General features: G+C 40.1%; 2 protein-coding genes across 12 annotated transcripts in view; one reads left to right on the top strand and one right to left on the bottom strand.

Moving 5' to 3' along the window:
- Positions 1-2,645, top strand: part of OCIAD1 (OCIA domain containing 1) — a 23,902-nt gene extending 21,257 nt beyond the window's left edge. For all 6 annotated transcript variants that reach the window (XM_063107259.1, XM_063107256.1, XM_063107254.1 and 3 more), the window contains one exon: positions 2,144-2,645. In XM_063107259.1, coding sequence (XP_062963329.1) covers positions 2,144-2,181 — 38 coding nt within the window. In that variant the 3' untranslated portion in view covers positions 2,182-2,645. The remainder of the gene's footprint in view (positions 1-2,143) is intronic.
- The window catches only part of OCIAD2 (OCIA domain containing 2), a 24,191-nt gene extending 5,362 nt beyond the window's left edge, over positions 1-18,829 (bottom strand). Inside the window, exons 1-8 of one of the 6 annotated variants that reach the window (XM_063107266.1) lie at positions 18,540-18,694; positions 17,425-17,552; positions 13,354-13,450; positions 11,321-11,374; positions 9,489-9,536; positions 8,384-8,501; positions 7,568-7,614; positions 4,596-5,552 (exon numbers count right to left, since the gene is read on the bottom strand). In XM_063107266.1, coding sequence (XP_062963336.1) covers positions 5,548-5,552; positions 7,568-7,614; positions 8,384-8,501; positions 9,489-9,536; positions 11,321-11,374; positions 13,354-13,450; positions 17,425-17,490 — 435 coding nt within the window. In that variant the 5' untranslated portion in view covers positions 17,491-17,552; positions 18,540-18,694 and the 3' untranslated portion in view covers positions 4,596-5,547. The other 5 variants (XM_063107264.1, XM_063107262.1, XM_063107263.1 and 2 more) reach the window with 5 other exon arrangements.
- Between the last annotated feature and the right edge of the window lie 4,011 nt (positions 18,830-22,840).

Genomic DNA, 22,840 nt, shown 5'->3' on the forward strand with positions numbered 1-22,840 from the left:
TAACTGGGTCTGGTGAGCTGAGGTTGATAATTGAACTATAATGCCACTTTGGAAGAACCACAGAATCATGATTGAGTAATGAGATTGGTTTTCTGGTACCTTTGTGAAATTGAAAGTTATATGCCTTCCAGACCTTTAGAGCATTTTTTAAAACAATATTTTTCTTTATAACTAGTTGTAAATGTTTAAATCATGGTTTCTTTTAAGTCTTTTTGGAACACCCGTACATTACCTAAAGTGAATTTTCTGATATAGAAGTTCACCTCTAAAGGAAGAGGGCATTTTGAATAGCATTTTTTAGCTATAAAATTTTATGATTTCTCTGTTAGGGAATTTCAGAAGATATGTCAGTTTCAAGGTTTGTCTACTATAAAAATCAAAGGAAGGAATAGGTCCTTGGTACCTTCTTGAGTCATATGCCAGAAAGAATACAAAAATGCATAAAAATCCTTAGTATTTGTTATTATGATAATTTTTTAGAGCCAGTGTTATTGGTAATTAGTTGTTGCTTCATTTAGAATTCTGTTTTTATAACAATTATAGATAAATCTACGTCATATTATTGATGTAAAAAGATCTACCTTTGAAATAGATTTGTAATCTACAATATTTGTTAATGCTTGCATTAAAAAACATTTAGCATAAACTTTATGCATCCAGTGGCCATTACTTTGTAACATGTAAAAACTTATTGGTACTTTGTACTTTGTTCTGCTAATTTATTTCAGGACTTAGACTGTAAGCTCCAAGAGGGCAGGAAGTAGTATTTTTCTCATTTTTGTAATCTTTTCCGTTACATGTCTGCATGGCATAGTACCTTGCACTGATACCAGAAATGTAATTATTTTAGTTGGGATTTCTATAGTAATAGAGATTAGAGAAGGAGATACGGTAGACCTATATAGCATTTGCTGGATTTTGACATTTGTGGTTTAGACTGTGAACAGTCTTGAATTTCTGTTACATGAGACAGTAATGTGAAATGATAAACTTTTTTCCTTTGTAAAAGAAAGCTGATTTTTTGTGCTGTTTATAATTTGAAGAAAAGACCTATTATGAAATAGTTTCAGTGATTTTCTAGAATGTTCTTGAATCTAGACAGAAAATTTGACTTTAGTACAATGTAGATTCACAGGGTCAGAAAGTGTCATGTAAAGTGTTCACCTTTAGTTTATGCAGATTATATTTCTTGATATTTATCTAATTAGATATTAAGACTGAAATTTTAAAAAACAAGCACATATTTCTTTAGCTGTCAGAGCAATGTCACCACACTTCTTGTAGCTTCTAGAAAACTTTACTATATGCTCATGAGACAATGAGAGCAAGAGGAAAGGCAAAAATGTGAGGGAAAAGGGTATGTAATGTCTTAGTATAATAATGAAATAGTTTTGTCTTCATGGATTCCCTGAAAGGGCTGACAGAGATAACTGCTTCTTTAAATTGTTAGGATTAGTTGAATCTTCTGAAGAATTGTAATATACAGATGGAGCCAGTGTAGAAGAGAAGCTAAAAAGTAAGAGGAGGAAAGACAGCATGTTTCAAAATTTAATTTCATGTAAAATGCAGGTATATTGGAAACGACTTCCTTCTCATACTAGTATTACAGCTCCTGGGAGAGAAGATTGAGTTAACCGTATCCTGAAGACTTGACCATTTCCATTACCATATTTTTTGTGAAAAACAAAATTTAAATGTTTGTCCTATTATTTTTATTTCCCAGTATTTTTTTGTGTGTATGTTATATACCATAGTTGTTAGGTGGTATGGTGAAATTGTAAAAGCACCCAGGCTGTGAACCTAAACAGACCTTTGTTCACATCTCAGTTCTTGTTAAGGCTTGTACCTTGGGCAAGTTACTAATCTGTTTTCCTACCCTTAAAACAGGGATTGTGTTTACTTTATAAGGTTGTTATAAGGATCAAGTATTTATGTTAAGGTCTTGATACAGTGCATTCATAGTTATGTCCTATCCCCAGTTCACAAAAGTCTTGCTAGTCCCTTTTTATAATTATAATTTGACCCGTGTTTTTATTCAAATGAGGGAGAAACATAACTTTTCATCCTAACAACAACAAACTTAAAATAGTGTCCTTAACTTATTACTATTTGGAATCATCAATTATTTGTGCTTTTTTCCTAGTCAAAGTAAACAAATATGGAGATACTTGGGATGAGTGAAAAATTACATCATTGGACCTACTGAAGGAGTTTCAATATCCAGCTTCATCTGGGTGGTCATGAATACCTGCATGCTTTGAGCTCAGCAGCAGTCTTCATAAACATTTATAACTAGATTTTGGATTTTTGTGGTTTGACTTATGATGTTTAAAAAAACAGATTTGGTGTTAATATGTAAATGTTTTCATCTTGCGGAACTATATGAAGGTATTATACCATGGTCATATATAGTTTATGAAATTGTTTTAAGTTATAGGGCAAAGATACTATTTCAAAACTATCAAGAGATTGTAATGCTCTAGAATCATATATGAAAATAAATAACTGCATGTTGCATTGGGGTGGGTGGGGGGAGCAAGCATAATTTTTAGTGTTAAGCTTTACATCAAAAATGATTAAAAAGTCTTTCTCCAGCATTTGATGTATTATCTTAGTGTTTATTGGAAATAAAATATAAAGGAATGTGCAACAGCTTTTGTTCATTGATTTGTGGTTTTATTATTTGCAATTTGTTAATTGTTTTTTTTTGACCGGTAAGGGGATCGCAACCCTCGGCACGGTGTTGTCTGTACCACGCTCAGCCAGTGAAGGCACCGGCCATCCCTATATAGGATCCAAACCCGTGGCCTCGGAGCTACGAGCGCCGCACTCTCCCAAGTGAGCCACGGGGCCTGCCCACAATTTGTTAATTTTTTTTTTTTTTTTTTTGGTCTTTTCGTGACCGGCACTCAGCCAGTGAGTGCACCGGCCATTCCCATATAGGATCCAAACCCGCGGCGGGAGCGTCGCTGCGCTCCCAGCGCTGCACTCTCCTGAGTGCGCCACGGGCTCGGCCCCACAATTTGTTAATTTTTAAGTACAGTTATAAGTAAGTGGTGTTTTGTAGGGATAGGAAATAAAGTCATCTCTAAATATTTAATAATGAAGTGATGAATGAGACTCATGTAGACAAATCAATACACAGTAAATAGCACAGGGCCTGATGCAGAACCACTCTTGTTATGTTAGTTCTAGTGCCTAAAACAAAAAATGATAATCCTGCTCTTTTCTGAATGGGTCACTTCATTTCTGGAATCTTCATGTGTGAGGATACCACAGACCAAACAAAGGGTGTCCGAAGACCAAATTGTGACAGGACTGGAAACCTACTCCAATAGTTGAAAAAACTGGAGCCATTTAGCCAGAATTCTAAGAGATAAACATGCTTGGGGGCCGGCCCGTGGCTCACTCGGGAGAGTGCGGTGCTGAGAACACCAAGGCCCCGGGTTCGGATCCCATATACGGATGGCCGGTTCGCTCACTGGCTGAGCGTGGTGCTCACAACACCAAGTCAAGGGTTAAGATCCCCTTACCGGTCATCTTTAAAAAAAAAAAAAAAAGAGATAAACATGCTTTTCAGTATTTAAGTAAAGGCTATTACATGAAAGAGGAATAAGAATTATATTTTGTAGCCACAGGGAAATTACTGATTTAGTCTGACAAACATTTACAAAGTTCCCACATCTGCAAGAACTCTGCTTGGGGATTCAGATAAGAAAAAAAAAACAACAAAAAAAACACACACTTCCTGTTCTGGAGGAGTTTCCAGTCTAGAGGGAGGCAAACCTGGGCTCCCCGTAAGACTTCCCTAAAGAATTTAACACCTGGTCAGTGTACTGGGTTGCATGGTGGGGCAGCAGCAGGTGTCTTTCCCCTGGAAATACATATGTAGGTCCTGGAATGTCACCTGCTTGTACACTGCAGAGGGGGCTTCCACAGTGGGTGGTGGGATGTTGGATTGGATCTCAAGCCAAGAACTGGTAATGAGAACATAAGCTTCGGGAAGACGGATATTTTTTTTTGTTTTCACTGCTGTATTTTCAGGGCCTAGAACAGTGTCTGGCACAGAGTGGGTGATTAGTATTTGAATATGTGAAAGAATGAACATTTTAAAACAAGGAGATTTCACATTAAAACCTACAATTGTTTGTATTGAAAAATTGGAAAACTTAAAAACAGTTGGCCCACATGTTTGTGTGTGTGGAAGTGAAGAATATGCCTGTGTTTTTCATATGCCACTAGTCTAGCTTCACTCAATTACATTATCTGTCTGGGTCCTGGACTTTGCAGCCTCTGAGTTAATTTCTGAAATCTCTGCCAACTCTAAATGGCTACAAAATTGAATTTTATAGTTGAAATTTGGGGGCAGAGTTCCAAAGCAGAAATATTTTCTGTTGATTAACAGATTACACTATTTGAATATCAAAAAAATGACATGACATTTGTATTACATTTTATTAAGTCACACAAGATAAAATTTTACTACTTTCATAATGTTAAGAGAAAATAGATAAATCATCTATTCTGACAGCAAGAGAAAATATCTTTGTTTAAAAGAGAATTTTAAATATATATAAGCATATACAGTACATCATATGCTATATTATGTATATGTAACATATATAAATCTTCCTGGAAATTCTAGTATATTTTGATAAGAAACACACAAAAGGATAATTCCACTGTTTTTTAAATTGTAAAACATACATTTCATGCGGAATAGTTTAACTCCAGCAGTAACCTGAACTCCAGGATCACTCAAACAGGCAAAATTTAGAAAGAAATGATCACCTCAGCCAACAGCGGGTGAAAGGTTTGATCAGTTCCGAAGAAATTGAAAGTATCTTGAAAGGATCCTTTCTAATAATGCACTCATACGTAAGCCAAGACAGAAACACACTTCTAGGCATCACTGGAGTGCTGTGAGGATGCAGCATGGGGTTTAAAGATCATTTTGATGTTTTCTGGTTGGATAAGGATCTTTCTTATTCTCATTAGTGTCATTCTCTGTGAACATTTAACTTTGTTGTCTACATAATCTACAAATGTGTTAGACAAGGTTTGTTGATTTCAGATACCAAGTTTGTCGCTTCTGATAAGTACACTCATGGATAAAGTAGATTATTAATATTACATTTTAAATCCGGTAAATTAAAAACAATGGGATATTTTCCATTTTCTTCACTCTAGAATATCAGTTCGTACTATAATATGGAAAGTTTGCCATTAAAGTTGGTTAGACATCCGACTTTTACCATGTAGTCTCCTGTTCTTTCATGCAAGTGTATCTACAATTTTATCCTGCTTTTTGCCATGTTTTTTTTTTTTTTCCTTTTTGTTCATCATGAAGATATTGCTTTCATAAGCTTATGCCAAGCTTGGTGATGAGTGCTGGTAATTGCTAAACGCTAAAAGACAGATGTGGCTCCTTTAACACAAGAAACATTCTCCCCTGCATGAGTGCTTCCTAATATGCACAATAGATATGCAGCAGAATATTCAGGACTTCTTGGATGACCTTCCAGTTTTTTCTTCATTGATTTCCTTTCACACTAAGATAGATCACCATGATAAACTGCTTCAGTGAATAACTTATCTACTTAGGAAAAGTGGAAAGCCCAAGCAATAAACCCAATTTGATTGAGAACTATGAAGATGTCAGCAGTAAAAGCAGTGTTTCTTTTCAACAGTAATAAAGGCATCTTCTCCCAGTGCCCCAAGACATTTTAACGTTGACTTGCTAAGCTTAGCAAAGTGGGAATGTTCTGATCTCTGAGAAAACATTTTCTAGGATGCAGGATATAAATGTACCCAATTCTGAATTTTTGCAATAGCCGAGATGACAGAGTCACCAATTGATAGTTGTCAGAGCCAAGAGTTAAACTGCATCCAAGAAGCTAGGATATTGGCTCTGCAATGATTTACAGAAATAGGACTTTGACTGAAAAAAACAGGATACATAATATAAAAAGAACTTAGCCAGGGCCGACCGCGTGGCGCAGTGCGGACGACAACAAGCCAAGGGTTGCGATCCCCTTACCGGTCACAAAAAGGGAAAAAAAAAAAAAAGAACTTAGCCAAAATAACTCCATTTCATACATTTAATGTTCATCTAAAAGTAAGAACTTCCAAATATTTTTGACGCTTAAAGTATTTCATGTCAAGTATTAACTTTTTATTGGTCGCTGGCCATTATGGGGATCTGAACCCTTGACCCCTTTTTTTTTTTTTTTTAAGTAACACTGGGATCTAACCAACTGAGTTAATCAGCCAGTCCAAAGGTTGTTTCTTTTGCTGCTGGCCAGTATGGTGTTATCAGTACCACGCTGAGCTAACTGGCCAGCCTATAAGAATTAACTTTTGAAGTTGTTTCCCTTCTTACCTCCACGGTACAAGCTTCAAGAGGTATTATGTAAAACACAAACATGTACACACATACATACCCTATATATAAATGGTGATACAAATATTTTCCTGAGAAGTTGCAAAGATGTAAGAGAAGTTTTTGTGTAGGGCTCAGACAGCCTGCCATAAAACAAAAGGTTCCCAAATGGAAGGATTTTTTTTTTTCATGCAACAAACTTGGCAGGAGCCTAGGAGTCTGACTCAGAGTTGCACTGGCTGCCTCAGAGCTCCCTAAAGTTTTAAGAGTTTATCATTCTATGAATTAATTCTTCCAGTGATTCCTCCCATAAATAAGCTGTTCCTTGGGAGGAGAGACAGTTTGGCAAGTTGTGTTTACTCTGTTCGACCACCAGTAGTATATAAAAGAACCCTGTTCTTGGGTGCTGACAATGAGCCTGTACCCATTAGCTAGGTAACCTAAAGACATTGGGAATTTCCAAAACTCCACCATACTGATGAGCCATACAGTCACTTAGAGCAGCAAAAGGACAGAGTTGATTCATATTCTGACCCTTTCAAATGACACATTTTAAATTAACTTAAAAACCTTGGCCCCTACATTTTAGGAAGCACTTCTTTTACCTATAAGACATGGTCTTGCCCTGTAGGAGGGCACTTCAAAAAATACGTGGAAAAATTAGTTAAAATATTCTATTTTTCCACGAACTTTTTGAAGTATCCTCATATTTCTATCCATACACATTAAGTTTCTTTGGGTCATGACTTCTCAACTTCCTCAGCATTCATTGCTATCAGAGAACTTATAACACTGAAAAAAAGCAGAGCTCAAGAATGGATGGGGGCTAATCAGAGAAGACTCTCGATTCTCTTTCTTAGCTGTAAGCAGTGCAGGATGCAGCATCATTTCTTTTTGGTACGTGAGGGCTCCTAATGTTCTTAAAGAGCAGAAAAACGTGCAATGCTCAATTCAATTGGGAGCCTTCCACTCTTGATCTTGGTGTTACCAAAACTGTGCTCTAACCAGCCAGCCCCCACAGAAAGCATTTTAATAGAATGAATCACAATATTTTTGTTCCATTAGAAGTATATTATTTTAAAGTACACTTGAAATTTTAAATTTATACAAATTCAGAGGTTTAAAAAACTTCAAAAGCCACAGACACAGTTTAGGAAGCAGAAGGCTGTGAACCTTCCTTCTCACCTAATGCGTGCTTTATTTTGCATTCCTCACAGGTAAGCAGGCAGTGCCTAGAAGAGAAGCAAAAATAGAGTGGATTGTACTTGACACTGGAAGCTCAAGTCTTAACACAGTATTATTTAGAAATGTTTTCTATGCCAACATTCACCAGCCTAAATTTTTTCAGGACGAGTCAAAATTGTTTCTTGGTTTAAGACTTCCAGAATTTCATCCAGAAAAAAGTAATAATGATCTTTGTGTTCAAACAGTTGGTTATATTTGTGGTCAGGGTCATATAGGAGTTGATCTTGACTTTTTGAATTTGAGTAATTTCTACCAATAGCATAAAATAAATCATAAAATACACAGTGCATTTACCCAGGATTTAACTATATGCCTTATGGATTTAGGTTTGGACACACGTGCACACATATACTTGTACACACATAATTTTTTAAATTAAAATAAATTTTTAATGACATTTCCAGAATTCTTGGTTTGTAGTTTGCCTAACTTGTATCTGTTTCCTTCAGATCTAACATAATACCAAGGAAAATGCACAGCTTTGTTCTAGATGATATCCACGCCCATGGCCTTGAGGCCCTTCCCAGCATTAAAAGTACTCATTAAATATTTGTTGACCAAATCAAACAAGTGATTAAGTTAAATAATAAATAATTATTATTGAAGTTGGATAGCAACAACTCAAATCATGAGGGTTAAAGAGTTTTTTTAAGATGAATTTTGAAAATGTGTTTAACATCATAATAATGAGTGATCTTTCATTTAATTTCTTATAATTATCTTCATTACAATCTCTCAATCAAACAGACTGCAAACCTGTTATGCCCTGGACCAAAACCAGCCCCACGGAGCTGATCTTCAAAGGAATGGAATTTACTCTGGCAAGCTCCTATGTATGATGCCTTTCCAAGGCCAAATCCCAGGATACCAGCAACTGTAAAAGCAGGTTAGGAAAGATAGATAATTTAAAAGTTCAGAATCCTCTCCATTAATTATTTTCTAGAACTTTCTTTATTAACACTAGTAATTTTTATATTAAAAGTACCATGATAAATCAACGACCCCAAACTCTGAGAATGAAGCCTCTGTTAAAGAGCTGGATTGGGAACTGGAGACTTTCTGATCTCCTTAGCTTTGAACTGGTGGTAGAAGCACCAAGAAAGAGCAAGCAAAGGTGCTGTCTCAGAGACAGGCAGCCAGAGTGTGACCCAGCTGTCAACAAATGGCTAAGGCCACCAGGGGAGGAGAAGGTGGGTTGTGGGTTGTGGCTCTAGGTAGCCTCCAAGTCACTCGGTAGGAGAGTCCCTTAATTTTCTTTACGGACTTGGAGCAGTGGAGAGCTGAAGTCCATCTTGCCTGTAGGAGAGGTCCCAAGGGAGAGGAAACCTCCCCTGGAAGAAATCTCAAACCTGTTCTTCCTGCTGGCAATGAGGTTTCAGAATGTAAACTGGAATGCATCCTCTTTGTACGTAAAAGGTCTATGGATACCAAGTGGAAGAAGACAAAAGCCCAAGCTTGTAGTAAATTTATTATTAGGAAGTCCCTGATTTAAAAAAATTACTCACTTTTTGTGTCCATTGTAAAAAGTATTTTGAAATACTCACCAGGCCAAAAGAAGAAAATAAAAATCTCTAATGGATCAATCATTCAGAGGCTCTGCTATCGATAATCTTGTGTTACATCCTACCAGCCCCTCCTTGTCCATGCTTTAAAGAGGATTGTCTAAAGAGAAATCCTACTGCTAAGCTGTTATGTCAGAAAGTGTTGAACAAACTAAGAAATGCAAAGCAGGAGAAAACTGAGACTGAGTTTTTGGAGCATCAAGACAGGCAATTGGCTAAGCTGGACATTCCTATCCCCAATTGCTAGGCACATCTTTTTTTCAAAATGAGTCTGCTTTTTAAAAAATTCTATGACTTACATGCAACTTTAGGCAATGATCCAAATCTTGGATTAGCTGCTAAATAACCTAAAGAGTAACATATAAATATGTTAGTTCATTATGTTAACACTTAAATTTATAAAGAAACCTTCAAAATTTAAGATATAAAATTTCTTAAATGTACACGCATTCTTAATCTAAAGAGACGACCTTAAAGGAGTCATGATTCAATTCTTGATTGAATTTAACTCCCAAACAGCCATTTTAGGTAAATAGCAAAGATGAGCTTTAACATATAGAAAAAGAATATGAAACAGACAATTCAAGACTGATTTCAAGATATCAAGCAAAGGTGGAGCTAACTACTGAGTTCAAAAAAATTAGTCATCATCCTCTCTTCTTAAGAAACTCAACATAGAAAGTTTCAGTTTAGAGATTCACAGTACATATATCATAATTTTTAAATGAAAACATTAGAATTTGTGGTAGGCAGAATAATAGCCTCCTGAAGATCTGCATCCTAACCCCTGTAAATTGTGAATGTGTTACATTACATAAAAGGGAGTTAGGGTAGAAAATGGAATTAAGGTTGTTAATCAGATAACTTTAAAATAGGGAAATTGTTCTGGATGACTCAGGTGTGCCCCATGTAATCACAATGATCCTTGAATGTGGAGGAAGGACTTGGAAACAGAACTAGAGAATTGGCAGCTTGCAAAGGAGTTGGCTCAATGTTGCTGACTGTGAAAACACAGGAAGGGGCCACCAGCCAAGGAAAGTGGGTGGCCTCTAAGAACTGGGAAAGGAAAAGAAGCCCGAGAGCCTCCAGAGGAATGCACCTGGGTTGACACCCTGATTTTAACTTAGACTCATTTTGGACTTCCGGCCTGCAAAATTGTTAGATAATAAATTTGTATTGCTTTAAGCCAGTATGTTTATGGTAATTTGTTACAGTAGCTGTAGAAAACTGATACAGAGCCCTGAAAAAATATATTTGCGCAGGTTCAAGAGATGTTAGATTGTCTTAGTTTGTTTTCTGCTGCTAGAACAGAATACCACAGACTGGGTAATTTATAAAGAACAGAAGTTTATTTGGCTTATGGTTGGGAAACCCAAGAGCATGGCGCTGGTATCTGAAAAGGGTCATCTCATGGAGGAAGACTTAATAAAGTGAGTGAGTATGCAAGACAGAGGGGGAAAGAAGGAGGGGACATTCAAACCATAGCAGTAGATTCAGAGTAGTTCAATATTTATAGAACATAATCTCAATAGATGTCCCAGCCATATTTTTTTCTGTGTAAAAATGGTCTCACGAAGCCTTATTACTGATTGGTAAATATATTTCTACCAAAAGACTATCTTCAAGTTATAAAGATGAAATTGTATTTTACACATGACCTTACGGACAAGAATAATATTGACTCAGGTGGGTTTCTCCTAGATATATGACACATGTGATCTCTAAGATCCAGAAAAGAACTAGGACACCTTTCCTCATGTTTACTAAATATTCCTTTTAAAACCCTGGTGATCAGCAATATTCAATAAAATGGGCTTAAACAGGGTCAGATGCCTTCTTGTTACCTGGGGGCTAAGAAATGCATAGAGCTCCCTATTTTAAAGTCAGCTGATTAGCAACCTTAATTCCATCTGCAACTTTAATTTCCCTTTGCCATGTAATCTAACATATTCACTTATTCTGGGGATTAGGACCTCTTCTATGGAGGTGGGGACTTGGTCTGAAAATAGGCAAAGCCTGCATAAATAAATTCTTCACCAAAAAATAAAAGCTGAGTATCAAAAAGCTGCCAGGAGGGTCACAGAAAATGGGTTCTCTGAAGTTAAATGATTTAGCAAATACTGAATCTTACCTTGGTAGACTAGTCCCTGGGTAACAAGCATGCTTACAAGAGAAAAAGGTAGAGCTGTAAAACAAAAACACCCTTTAATATTAATATTTGAAATCTTGGCACCTTACCTAGAAATCAGGGAGAATTACTCTGAGCATGTTCTCTTAGCTTCCTTGGCAGTGAGTTTTTATTCATTTGTTATTTTACTTATTCAACAAATATTTATTAAGTGCTGCATGGAGAATTTTCTTGGGATTTGCCCCAGTCACTCAAGCTGACGCAAAACATTAATCTGACCAAATTTAAACCCCTTGCTTCTCCATCTCTGACATCCACCTGTACTTAATGTCAACAAGCACCGAATTCTAATCATTTCACACAACACAGCCATCTTAGTGAGTACATGTACTCGGCTGTTGAATTTGAGAACTGCCTTTAGCTGTATATTTTGAAAATTTCAGTCCTACATAAATGTTAAAACACAGTACAATAACTCCTGCATACCCTTTACCTAGATTCACTCATTATGGACACGTTGCCAAATTTGCTTTCTCTCTCTCCCTCTTTTCTCTTTTTCTTTTTTCTGAGCCACTTTAAAATTTGCAAACATCGTAACTCTTCATCACTAAATACTTCAGAGGGTATCTTCTAAGAACAAGAACACTCCCCCACATAATCACAATACCATTAGCATATTCAAGAAATTTATATTTCTTTAATACTAATACTTAAGAAAAATTACATTAACTAATACACTATCTGTATTCAAATCTCCCCACTTGGTCCAATAATGTCCTTCACAGCTGTGGGTTTTTCCAATCTAGAAAATCAAGGATTGTGTATTACATTTACTCTCTAATCTGCTTTAATCTAGGACAGTTCCCAGCCTTTTTTTTTTTTTTATCTTCATAACATTTTGTCCCACAATTTAGATTTGCCTGAAGACCCAAATTGAAGATTACAAGATGACTACATTCATGTTAAGCACGTGCAATGATTAGCTATGATTTTTAAAACAGGCAATTTAGTGTGGCAAAGGCAGTTTCTAGTTCTATCAAAATGTGTCATATAACTTCTTCCAAAAGCAGAGAGCAGTAATAAACATCTAGTTTTTACTGGAAACAAAGACAAATCAAATAGAAACCACTTTTTTCCCTCATAGCTATCTGATGGTAGGCAAATGGGTCACACTGAAGTTTTAATCTGCTAGGGCCCAATTAAATTACTTACTCATAGGTTGTCAGAAAACACATGAATTTCTAAAAGTAATCATAGTAATGCATAATGAATATCAACGTCTAGAGGTTGTTAGTTCCAAAACAAGTGATACCAAATTTGAACAATTTAAGAAATCAAAATGAGTATTCCAAGTATAAATTATTCCTATGTCAACAATGTTGCAAAATATTAGGAATATATCTATAAGACCTATCATGTCATTTTCAAATGAGGAATCACACATTTTTCAAGCTGGAAAGGACCTTAATGCATAGCCTGAATTCACACCCTTGTCTTACACAAGGCAGGCCCAGAAAGACAAAGCAACTCAGCAGAAAGGTTGTTTCAGAGACAATGTAAGTGTTAATGGAATGCTGCTGCCATTTTTTATCCATTCAACAAATATTTATTAGGTATTTTCTATTAGTGAGGCATTGTGCCAAGCTCTGGGATGAAGACCCAGATGAACCTGACATTATTTCTGAACTCTATGAAGCTTAGAGTCTAGTGGAATTTAGGAATATCTGCTCTTTGGGAGTTAAGAAATTCTAAATAATACCCTTGGTCCATGTTCTTGGTCACATGAAGGGAAGAGTTATGTGTGTACTACTTTCTGCTAAGTGAGGTAAAGTGCTCCTTAATCAGATAGTACCTCTGCACTAAAAAGGGCCTCACCATGGATTTAAACTCTGAACATCCTCAAGTCTCAAAATTCTTCAGGGATTTATGCAAAGTCGCTGCTCAAAAATAAATCATGACCACAATCCTAATATGATCTTTAGGCAGTTTATTGCAGCAAATATAGTGTTAACTAAGAATAAGAGGGGTGCAATTACCTCTCTTCCAGAAACTTTCTTCTTGACATTCTCGGATGATCTTTGAAATCTCTCCTCTGTGGATGTGCAGTTTTGATTTTGGACAAAACAATAAGCTCTGTAGGAAAGTTATACAGTAAGTTAACTGAGGTCATCAGAAAAGCCTCCACTTAGATTTCTCTGGAGGAGGACAGGGAGGTAGGTCTCTTCACTTGTTACATGGCGCGTCTTTGAAGTGGGCACAGAACGGTGACCAGTTTCTGCAAGTGCTTTTCAGCTAGGAATGCTGGATGGACTTTGGTAAGGAAAGAATCCCAGCTGGAGAGTCAGAGTGATTCAGACTGAGACCACAGTGCATTTGGCAGATGTCTGCCCAGGCTGAATTCCTGCCGAGGCCACGTGTTCTTTCTTACCTCCATCCTCTGTCCACGTGATTCACGATCCCTAGCATGCTACTCACCCCCTTCACCCACCTGGTCTTGACACCCAGCTCAGTGTTACTTCCTGAGAGAAGACAGAGATTTCCCCTATGGCGCAATATTCAGACATTGGGGATTACACTTGTAATCACATTTGTATTACAAGTTATCTATTTATATGTCTGTCCTCCAATTTATCTATTTATATTTGGGTGTGTATTTTTAGACTGTGAGCTTATCAACAGTCTGCTTTTTATCTTTCTACATAGTTTACTTTTAATCTTGACAGTGTTTTTTTACACACTTATGAGTGTCTGCACATAATTTCTGGTGCAGCTATTGACATAATTGACATAATTATTATTTTTTTTTTAAGATGACCGGTAAGGGGATCTCAACCCTCGGCTTGATGTTGTCAGCACCGTGCTCAGCCAGTGAGCCAACTGGCCATCCCTATATAGGATCCGAACCTGTGGCTTTGGTGTTATCAGCACCGCACTCTCCCAAGTGAGCCACGGGCCGGCCTGACATAATTATTTTTACTAGTCTACACTATTGTTTATCATGTTGACATGCTATAATCTGCACAACTCCCATCTTTTATGATCCGCCTCTGTAGGTGTGTATTATTCACTCATTTTCCATTCTCCACTCTCATTCCCCTATGCCCACCACAACCATTCTGAGTCTTTAATGTGGACCTTTCGATTGTATGCATTCTTGCAAAATGTTCATTGTTTGGGTTGCATGCATCTTTTTTTTAATATAAGTAGCATTGTTTTTTATATTTATTTTATTTTTAAAATATTTGCAACTCAGCTCTATGCTTTTAAGATCCATCCATATTGCTACCATACATCTCATCTACTTCCAACTGCTACATAATTCTCCACAATGCCTGCCAGTCCCCACCACCACATGTCCCCCTACAGACCCTAGTGAGAACACTTTTCAGATATATATCCAGAAGTGAACTACAGCACATGTGTATTCTCATTGTGTTGCAGCCTTGCTAGACCGCTCTTCTCAGGGTGGACCCAGTCTTCACTCCTACCAGCAGCGCCTGCATGGTCCTTCACGGCTATGAAGCCTACATAAGAGCTAGTTACGAATAAAGAAGACTCCAAGCAAGTGAGAATAAATAAAGGATTTCTGTAACATTTCTCATTATCCGGTTTTCCAAGCTAATAGTTATGAAGTAATATTCTATTGCCTTATTTGCATTTTGTTGATAACTGTTGTGTTTGAGGATCTCTGCATACCCTACAGCCAGACTGTCCTCTCCTCTAATGTTAGAGGAATCCCTGCAACTGGACCTGGGTTGTAATCTTTTGTTATATGTTGGCTCATTAACTTTTTTTTGGTAAAATACACATAATATTTACCATTTTGACCATTTTGAAGTATACAATTCAGAGGCATTAAGTACATCTACAATGTTGTGCAACCATCACCACTATCTAGTTCCAGAACTTTTTCATTACCCAAGAAGGAAAGGCCATACTCATTAAGCAGTCTCTCCTCACTCCCTCCTCCTTCTAGCCCCTGACAACCACTAATCTGCTTTCTGTTTCTATGGATTTGTGTATTCTGGATATTTTACATAAATGGAATCATACAATGTGTGACATTTTTGTGGCTGGCTTCCTTCCCTTTGCATAATGTTTTCAAGGTTCATCCATGTTGTAGCATGTATTAGTATTTCATTCCTTTCTATGGCTCAGTAGTGTTCCACTGCATGGATATACCACATTTTGTTTATCCATTCATCCACTGATAAATATTTAGGTTGTTTTTACCTTTTGGATATTGTGAATAGAGCTGCTATTAATGAACATTCCTATACAAATTTCTTTATGAACACCTGCTTTCTATTCTGTTGGTCTATATGATAATTCTATGTTTAACTTACTGAACAATTGCCAAACTGATTTCCACAGTGGTTGCATCATTTTACAGTTCCACCAACAATGCATGAGAGTTCCTTTCAATTTCTCCACATTCTTGCCAACACTTGCTACTTTCTATTTTTTGTTTTTAATTATGATCTTCCTAGTGGGTGTGAAGTGTTATCTCATTATGGATTTGATTTACATTTCACTAATGACTAATAACATGGAATATTCCATTTGCTTGTTGGCCATCTGTGTATCTTTACTGGAGAAGTACCTATTCAAGTCCTTTGCCCATTTTTAAATTAGATTGTTTGTCTTTTTGTTGTTGAGTTATGAGTCTTTATATATCTGGGTACCCTTATTAGATATATGCTTTGTAAATAATTTCTCCAATTCTGTCGGTGGTTCATTTATTTTTAAAAAATAAATTTTATTTAATTTGTTCCTTACTACAAAAGTCATACTTGTATTTCCTTCTGTGTGAATTATTGATGTAGACTTTTTGGTCATTTATCTCTTGCAGTTTGTTTTCCTTGTTGATGTGCAGCTCCTGGGTTTTGAAGTTTACCTTGCTGATTTCTGTCATGGTTCTTTTTAGACTCTTTGTTTGTATTAGATACCAATGTGGATGATAGTCACCATTCTTAAGCACTTTTGCATGGGCCAGGCACTTGGCCAAGCACTTTACATGCATGATGTCATATTAACAGGGTGGAAGGACTCTGGCACCTTATGCCTTCAGAGCTCTACAAGCAAGGCAAGCTGGCAACCTCCCTTCATTCTCTACAGCTCCCCTCAGCACAGTACAAAGAAGCAGTGACCAGGATGAGTCACAACCACAGGAGAATCCGGTGTTCTCACCCTCCACTTACCTTAGTTCCTTAGCACAAGCACTCCTCCTTATGCCCAATGTAAATATCTGTTCTTGCTCCTGGCTGTGGCTGTGGCAGAAACAAGGAACACCTCTCCCAAATACACACCCATATATATACACCCCGACTATCACATTGCTCTGAGTCCTATAGTCAAGATTCAAGTTCCTGCAGAGTCTGCCAAAAGGAGCTCTGGTGATCCTTTTCTGTATAGCCATAAATGTTTGATGGCTCTCCATTTCACAGAGGCAACTCAGGTATCCAAATTCTTCTCCCCATGACTTGATATTATTTGTCTGCTTGACTCTCCTGAACTTTGCTTCTTAAATATTATCTCCTCCATAAACTATTTGTAGTTGACTCCCAGAGAACATGAACTCCATCTACCCATCAAATACTTTCTCTTTTTCTCATGTATGTGTTCCTGAAACATAAAATTTATTCCCAACAGGTTGAAAAGCTGTGTCCATGTTAACACTTGGGTTATTGATCTGATGGCTAAAAAATTAAAGTCCTTAATTAGCAATTAAGGACTCTGCTATCCTGAACAGAACATCTGCCAGCAGCATAAGTTTAATATGATTACCCTTAGTAACAAAAATGTAAAAATAAGCAAAATGTATAATTTTGCTACACTCAATTAAGAGTTTTGCTCTGCTGCAGGAAACCTCTTCAGTCACTGACATCCTAGTTAAGAGTCAGTTAAGCTTGACTCTAAAAAGGGAAGAGTAAAAAAAAAAAAGGATTTTGTAAATAAATTTTTAAAAAAACATACTTTCCTTCCACATTCCATTTTCCTTGAACACATCCAACAAAGCACCAGACTGAAACAAAGTTTAACCAAAAGTCCAAAAGTCCTGTATTATATTCCTCTTCAGATGGCAGACCCCCAAAGCAAAAATATACCTGCTTGCTTAGCGGTGGCAAATGGGGACCTTTATCTTGGTTTCCATGAGTAGACACTGAAGCCATGGTGACTTTGTCCTTGCTCCTCTTCTAGTTGAGGATACTCTGCTTACTCCTTGACCCAATGTCTAAGGAAAGTAGAAGAGAATCACTATGCCATGACTGAAAGTTTAGATCACTTAAAAACACCCTTACTGTCAACTGAGCTTATCTGGAAAACTTATTTTCATTTTGTTATTAGTCTTAATTTGCAAACTCAATTTCTAGTGCTTATCCCTCATCAACACACACACATGAACTCAATAATAGTGACACGATTTACAGCAGAGTGACATGTCATGCTGTGCACAGTGGAATGTTTTACTACGTGTAAACTGTGTCCTAACGAAAGTCTCAACTCATTACAAGGTCATTAACTACACAAATGCTTACTGAGTGTTTATCACATGCCAGGCCAAGGGGTACAAAGAAGGATAAGACAGAACCCGTGCGGACGGAACTCACAGTCTTAATACAGACAAGTCAACAGTTACACAACATGAAAAGGTTTCCCCCAGAGTTATGTACAGGGTGCTAAGGAAGGAGGGGAAGAAAGTCTATTCCGTCTAGTCAGGTCACCAAAGGCACTAGGGCTCCTGAGCTTTCAAGAGAATGTGCAGGAGGCCCCGGGTCCGGTCTGGGGTCCCTCTGCTTCTTCAGTGGTGGGGGAGGGGACGGGGTGCTGAGAGGTGAGCAGCAGGATGGGGTGGGGGTGCTTGGTAGGATGGACAAGGAGGGGGCGCGTGGGCGGGGGGATGTGGGAGACGCGGTAGGATGGACAGCAGGAGGGGTCACTGCACTCTCTGATGGGTGGGGGGAGGAGCCGGAGATCAGCCTGCTGGGATCCTCCGCCACCCCCAGCTAGAAGCCGCCCACGCTACCCCAAGCCCCTACCCCGGACCGAGGACGCGGGTCCGTCGCGGCGGGAGCCCGAGCCAGGAGGGGACGGGTTAGAGGCGGCCAGTGCCGCGCCGCGCAGCCTCCAAAGGGCCGCCCTGCCCGTGACGCCGTCCCCGCCGACGCCCGCCAGAGAAGGCCCCCGCGCCTCACCCCCCGCCCCCCGAGCGCGGGCTCACCTGTGGGGACGCCCGCCGAGCCGAGCTCGCCTAGCCCGCAGGTGCGCGGCCTGGCCTGCTCCCGCCGCCCCGACACGCCCGGGCCCCCTCCCGCGGGCCCCACCTGTCTTCTCCGGAGTCCTCCCTTCCGGCTCGACCTCCCGGTCGCTCCGCCCCCTCACCTCCTGCTCTGCGCTTTCCCGCTCAAGTCACGCGCGGGCGCGTCCCCGCCCCCACCTTGCAGTCCCCTTCTCTATCGGCGGCGACCGAGAAAGTCTGAGGGGCCCGGCTCCTGCTGGAACCCCTCCCCCCACCCCAAGCCTTGTCCTGACACCCGGTAGGTTCCACCTCCTGGATGTCTTGCAACGACTGCCTTCTTCCCAACAGTGACAGCAGCCACAACCAGTTACTGACACTTGTCCGCGGTCCGTGCTACGACCCTGTAGGGCGAGTTCTCTCCTCCTCGGTTTGCAGGCCGCTCAGCTGAGTCGTGCAAGGCCGGCTCAGCTCGGCTCCCGGGCCTTCTCCTCCCGTGGCGCTTCGTCCATCTGCTCCTCCTGCCACTCCCAGCCTCTGACTTGTGCCCTTGAGCCCCACGTCGGCTGAGAACCTTCCCTGGGCCGAGCTGCCGGGACTCATGGAGTGTGTTGGGGTGGAGAGACTGTGGAGCACAGCTGACGGCCTTCATCGTGCCTCACGTCTCCTACCGTCCTAAGGGGTCTCAACCCCCCGGCCGCGGCCCCTCCACACTGCTCACCCTCCCTCCGCCTCCCCCATCCGCACTGGCCTCCCCACCTTCATGTCCCCTCGGCCCTTTCCCCGCTGTGGCCTGACTGGGGGCGCTCGCCCTGCCTGACCTCCTCTCCCCTCCTCTCTATCCTGTCTCTTTCCTACTCATGTTTCTTGACTGTTCCTCAGGAGGACCTTCCAGGATCCCCGCCCCAGCCTAAAGTGGGCCTCCCTTCTTCTTTTTCATAGCACTTATCACAAGCTGTTATTATGCCCTTACTAGAGTGCTGTTTGTTTAAAGCCTATTTCAGTGTCACCTTCAAGAGGTACAGAATGAGATGGTGTCTGTGTTGCTCACTGCTGTGTATGTTGCTCAGACATAGAAGGGGCTCAGTAAATATTTGTCTAACCAGTGAATGAATAAGTGAGCCTGGGTTCAAAGACTATCAAGATACTGTTGTTTTGGAGGATTCATGTTTCCCAGGAGACCCCCAGGCTACGTTCCTCCACCCCCCACATGTGTTTTCTCCCGAATTCAAGGTGATATAGTTTTATTGCTCACTTCAAATTGTGTTACCAAAAGTCAGAAATAAGCCTCCACCATTCTGTGGTCTGAAAGGAACAGTTTTCTCATTGGTTTTGTGATATAAATGAACAGCTCTGCATTACACTGAAGTCTCACCTCTAGCAGCACCCCTAAGTCATGTTTTCATGACCTTCAACACCTTGCCACAGTATAGTCCCTTATGTCTACTTTCCACTAGAATGTTCTAGTTAATTACCTTAAGTAGCTAAAAGTTACCATATGTAATGTCATGGATTATGATCAGTTGGTATTTGTTGGGTAAATCCAGTGTGTCTGTGTATTGTTCTAGGCACTTCCAAGGATAAAAGAGAAAAGATATGGGTCTTTCCCACAAAGAATTTATCACTTCCCCCAAAATTAGTATAAAATAACGTAGAGTTGGCCCTAGATGTCTATTACACTGAACAGAGCCTTCTTTAGGCTTTGCTTCAGCATCCCACAGGGCTTCAGGCATGACCACAAAACTAATTATCACTGGCTAATGCTTTAGAAAATATGGCTGATTTAGAAAGTGTCAAGCTGTTCATGGCAGACTTCAGCCTGAACCTTCCGTTGCCCTGCATTGTCCTCAGGCAAGGTCCACATTTATTAGCAGAGCCCTGCATGATTCAGCTCTTGCTGGTCTTTCCAACACAAGCATCTTAGGCTCTCTGATGGTCTGGTAGAGTGACTAATGTTCTCTCTTCTCATGCTTTTGCATGTTCTATAGCTTCAGCCTAAATCAGTCTTCCTCTGCTTCTCCATCCCTAGCTTACTCATTCTTAAAGACTGGCCCTGGGGTCACCTCCTCTTGGAAGCCCTGCCAGACACAAGTTTAGTTTCCCGCCTTCTGTGCTCCCATTGCACTCTGCACTGGATACCTGTTATGCATATGTGTGTGGATATATATATGTATCTATTATGCATGTATATGTAATATTCATAATGACACATATTAAACACTAGTGTCGGACATTCTTCTGGTCTCCTGTTACCTTCTAACTCCATCTCTATAGCAGTCCCATGAGGGAGGTACTAGTAACTTCTCAGTCACACAGCTGGGAAGTGACAGAACTAGAAATTGAACCTGAACTCCAGACTCACAAGCTTCAGAGAGATGCCCCCCTGCTGTCCCTCAGCTGTTATCCCACTGTGTTACAATCACTGATGTCATTAATTGTCACTCTCTCTTGATTGTGAGCTCCTTGAGGGTAGGGACTGACCTTTTTGAGTAACTGGTACATTGTATAAACTCATAAATGATAATAATGATGAACAAATTTAGTGAGACCCAGAACAAAAAACGAATAATACATGGTCCTTTATTTCAAGAGGCTCACAATCTTTCTCCTTCCTTTCTTCCTCCCTCCCTCCCTCCCTTCCTTCCTCCCTCCCGTCCTTTCCTAATAAAATAGTTGCAGGGCCTTCTAAACAATCCTAGAAATACCTACTATTATCCCAACATTACAGGTAAGAAAAACGAGGCACAGAAGAGTTAAGTAACATGGCCAAGTCCATAGCTGGGAAGTGGCACCAGGATCCAGACCATAGTGGCCTGGCTCCAGAGCTCATGCTCTTAACCTCTACTGTATGTTATGCCTCCAGTAGCCTCAGTGGGCAGAGGAGACACATAGGCTGATATATAACAAGAGAAAGGTACAGCTGCCTGGGCAGTGAGGGAGGGAAGGGACCTAGAAGAGCAGCTGGGAAGAGGTAGAAGAGAGGGCTATGCAGTGTGGCTAGCTGAAAAGTAGGCCCTAGTGGGGAAGGGATGGGGATGGATTAAAACAAAGATGCAGGTGGGAGTCTAGGTCAGTGCCACTGGGAGCTCGGGACTCACCCATAACCACCTCTTCCCTGCTCTGTAAAAGGGGCTCTAGATGGTTTCCCGGTGGGGGAGATTTTGTGTGTGTATGGTGGGGGGAATCTTGGATGCCCACGGAGTGGCAAGAGCAGTCCTCACCCTCCTGCCATCCTTTTTCTTGTCCCAGCTCTGCCTAGCTTTGTGAGAGGCTCTGTGAATCACAGGATCTCATGAGTCACTCATTCCCTCTCTGAGGAATAAATAGTCAAGTCTGACAAAAGCAGAGCAGTCGGGTTTAAATGAGGTGTCACCCAAAGACTGAGTGCAGGTTCTGCTTCCCCTTGTGAACTGGCATGGCTCTCAGGCAAGGCATGTTGCCAGCTGTCAGCTTCAGCTTTTGGACCATCAGTGCAGAGTTCTGGCTGCTTTAGTTTCATCTGGATTTGATGTTCAGACTGCCAGACTCAGCAAGAGGCAAAGCAGTCCCTGAAGATCATAAGTTTGGTCCAAATAGGGAAAGTCTGAAATATGAAGATGAGTGTATGTTGATTTGCTTGTATCTCCAGTCTTCCTTTAGACAGGCCTAGTCTTTATTTCACTCACAAATGCTGATAATAGACACCCCAAAAGTAAATTTACTACTTTAATATTCCAGCACTGCTTTTCATAGCCTATGATATGCAAAGCCTATGAATGCAAAAAACAAAATGCTCCTGGTGTAGCAGAGACAATATGTGGTCAAGCAGAGGCCAGTAATATCTCGTGGTCGATTTTTTGACCTCATCGCAAGTGGGCGTTGTCATCTTCATGTCCCAGTATCTTTCCTAAGCTTTCATCCAGAGTAGCCTCCCCACCTGGCTAGGGAGAGGGTAGGAGAAAAGCAGTTTGAGTTTCTGGTGAAAATTACTTACAACAGAGTGAAAATGCAAACCACAGATTTAGTTCCTTGTGGGGCATAATTCCATTTCAGAAGAGATGCTTATTAATCAAAATCTCTTATTGATTGATAGAAGGTTGGAAGATTTGTTTTTAGAGAGGAATTTTCTAGAATCCCTCTGTTGCCCCAGTCAGCCCTCTGTGTCGGATTCACCTTCCTAAGCATTAGGGAAACAGGTATTAGTCTCCTGGCAATCCACTTGGGAAAGGTTGCTGGGGCCCCAGGTGTAACTGCTCCAGGTCGTTCAACTCCAGCCTCCTCCCTCTTCACATCCCTTCCCAGGGCAC

This window comes from Cynocephalus volans, chromosome 9, assembly GCF_027409185.1.
Source record: "Cynocephalus volans isolate mCynVol1 chromosome 9, mCynVol1.pri, whole genome shotgun sequence".
In the NCBI taxonomy this organism is placed as follows: Eukaryota; Metazoa; Chordata; class Mammalia; order Dermoptera; family Cynocephalidae; genus Cynocephalus; species Cynocephalus volans.